Source organism: Octopus bimaculoides, chromosome 19 (assembly GCF_001194135.2).
Source record: "Octopus bimaculoides isolate UCB-OBI-ISO-001 chromosome 19, ASM119413v2, whole genome shotgun sequence".
Lineage (NCBI taxonomy): Eukaryota > Metazoa > Mollusca > Cephalopoda > Octopoda > Octopodidae > Octopus > Octopus bimaculoides.
The window spans coordinates 7412155-7415195 of NC_068999.1; the positions used below are offsets into that span (position 1 = coordinate 7412155).

Here is a 3041-nt window from a genome sequence, read left to right on the forward strand (position 1 = left end):
TGTGTGTGTGTGTGTGTGTGTGTGTGTGTGTGTGTAGGCGCATGCGTAACCGTGTGGGAGGAAGTTTGTTTCTTAACCACATAGTTTCGGGTTCAGTCTCACTCTATGCCGCATTCGGCGAGTGTCTTCAACTATATTTTCGGTTCTAGCAAACTCTTGTGAGTTGACTTGGTAGACGGAAACTGGAAGAAGCCTGCGTTTATATATACATCCCCGTAATTTGGTGGTTCGGCAAAAAAGACCGACAGAATAAACACTCGGCTAAAACATTTATGTCCTATATACGACTTACCAGTTATCCACGTACAATGGGTAATTTTAGACTTTCATATGTTGCCAACAAGTGTCTTAAAGTGATGGATCAACTTCTTAAAGATAGCAGCCAAATATATTTTATATTATTCTCCATCGTCTTTAAAAGTAAGCGAACTAGTCCTTGGGTATCCTTGATACGATGAAGTGAAATTAAAAGCCGAAATGGTTGCAGATGGAATGCTGTCAATTCAAATTTGATCCTAATTCTCTTCGATTTGTTTGCCTTTCATTATAAACCTGCTCGACCATAAAATGCGTAGCGCCTAACAACGATGCTAAATATCCCGATTTCAAGCCTTACCACCTCCTCAGTCACGATGCCATTCAGCATTTCCCCCTACTTAAAATGCTGGTTCCTCTTCCTAATTAAACCAAACGGCTACTAATTATTTGGTTTAATTATGCAGTGAAATGTAGTGAAATTCTTAGTTAAATAGCTTTTTTCCGAATTATAATGCCGTCCTTTATGTTGATGTAATCTTTTTACATAATCATTTGACGTTTCTAAGGAGCATAGTTGAAGTATGACAGAAAAAAATTAACTGCAATCACTAAGTTTAAAATGGACGTCATTTATTCATGAGAAACTATTTAAAATTTTAGATGTTTAGGCAAAATTTCCATTCAAGAAAAAATAAACGATTAGAGAGAAGGAGGGGGCGGACGTGAGAGAGAAAAGGAAGAAGAGAGAAGGCTGTATCAACTGTAAAACTTTGATAACTCATCTTCCACAAAATCAGTGCTTGCAAACTAAAAACTACTTGAAACGTACAGATTCTTGCGCTTAGAAGTACGCTTCCAACACAGACACCTGTTAATGTTTTAATTAATGCGTTCTTGCATTGTTCTTATGGCGTTCATGTATTGTTCTTATGGAATACTTTTGTTAATTGTCGTCAATTTTGTGAAACAAGAAGCTGACTCTATAGTGTGAAAATTTCTCTACTTTAGTAAAATGCCAGACATTAAGCGTGATGGGTTTGCTGGATTATACTTCTAAAGTACGTAGTCGGTACTTTATTGAACTCCCATGGAAGGTCGTCCACCAACTGTTCTATTGAGATATTTTGAAGCGTTTGAGGGAGGAGATTTGGTGAAAACGACCGGATCTGTGAAGCACAAAGAATTGAATTCTCCACGGAGCTGTCCTCATTCGCTAGTTTCTCGCCAAAAACAAGATGGTATCGCTCGCTTCTGCACCCGTCCCATTCACCAGATTTAGCGTCAGTGAACTTACACCGCTTACTCAAGATGACAATGCAGATCAAAGGTCACCGTTTTAACACCGTTGTCGAGATCCAGTCCTCGACTTGCTTATGGAAAACGGCTTCCAGGCCGTATTCCAAAAGTGGAAAGAACGCTGTGACAGGTGTATTACTGCGCACGGTGATTTTTCGAAGGAGATGACGTTAAAACTTAGGTAAATAAGTTATTTTTTATTAAGCATAATTAGTCCTGGAACCTTTTAATACCTAATACCATCTCGTATCTTAATAATGTACATAACGAAAGTACAGAAGATTATGTTATGGTAACCGTGGATAAACAGAGTAATGAATAAACATCATAATTGTTCTGAATGTTGGTCCATGGGCAGCAATTTTAAAGGGAGGCTTTAGTCAGTTACACGGTTCCCAGTACAGGGTTGGAGCTTTGTTTTACCGACACCGATAACGAAAGGCAAAGTTGAACTCTTATGAAGTATTTGTCGTCAGAATATAAATAAATACCGCTAAGAATTTTGTCTGACGCCCTAAATGTTCTGCCTATTCGCCGCCTTAATGATCGTTGTTATAAATTTCCGCTATAAACTTGGACAGTACGTGTGATTAATCTATTCCAATTGTTAACTTACCTGCCAGTTCTCATGTCTGCTCTTCGTGCTGTAACACTAACCATTTCGCAGTAAATACCAGAATAGGCCACAATCATTACACATGTTGGAATAACGAGCATTATAAAGAACATGTAGAGTTCATATAATTTACTCATCTCTGGCGTTGACCATTCCTTGATACACAAATAACCTTTCATGAAATATCCGACTTCGACAAGTTGCTGAAATAAATATCATTGAATTGACTTTAAACAGGAAAATCCGATTAATTAACGTAATGCATTTTAATGGAAGTAACAAGCGATAACGTTTGATTCAATGTTGTTTATAAAATAGCGCAATATAACGTTGCAATGCAAGAACTGTCCGTTCATAGATCGTTAAATTCTCGTTAAATTTAACTGAAGTTAAGACAAATGACTTTTAAATTTGCGAAGAGAACAGTAAAACATTATCATTCATTAGAATATACACATTTCTATATATTATGTTTGTCGTTCAGCCAGGTAAGAAATTACTAAGGATGGAAAGCAGATGACGGAAAGTGCTATTTCTTTTTGTTTCAAAGGAAACTACACTCACCCCACACATCGCTCCACAGACATGTCATCATAACATACATGTGATCCCTGCAATTGGTGTGGTGTTAGTAGGGGTGTCTGAGAATACGAAGGGGGAGGCGTTAGTGCTATGAAGATGTTATTGTATACCTAAGAACAGTTGCAGACCTGGTCAAAATATTGCATACTGTTCTTTTTTTATATTCAGAACTGTGCGAAACAACAAAAGGTTTAATATCTAAAGGGAATGCTGCATTATTCCCATGCACACACACACACACACACAAACGCACACATATATATATATATATATATATATATATATATAT

General features: G+C 37.2%; 1 protein-coding gene across 1 annotated transcript in view; it reads right to left on the reverse strand.

Moving 5' to 3' along the window:
- Positions 1 to 3041, reverse strand: part of LOC106867240 (QRFP-like peptide receptor) — a 43313-nt gene that overhangs the window by 6456 nt on the left and 33816 nt on the right. The window contains exon 4 of the mRNA XM_014912052.2: positions 2171 to 2373. Within this exon, the coding sequence (XP_014767538.1) occupies positions 2171 to 2373 (203 nt within the window). The remainder of the gene's footprint in view (positions 1 to 2170; positions 2374 to 3041) is intronic.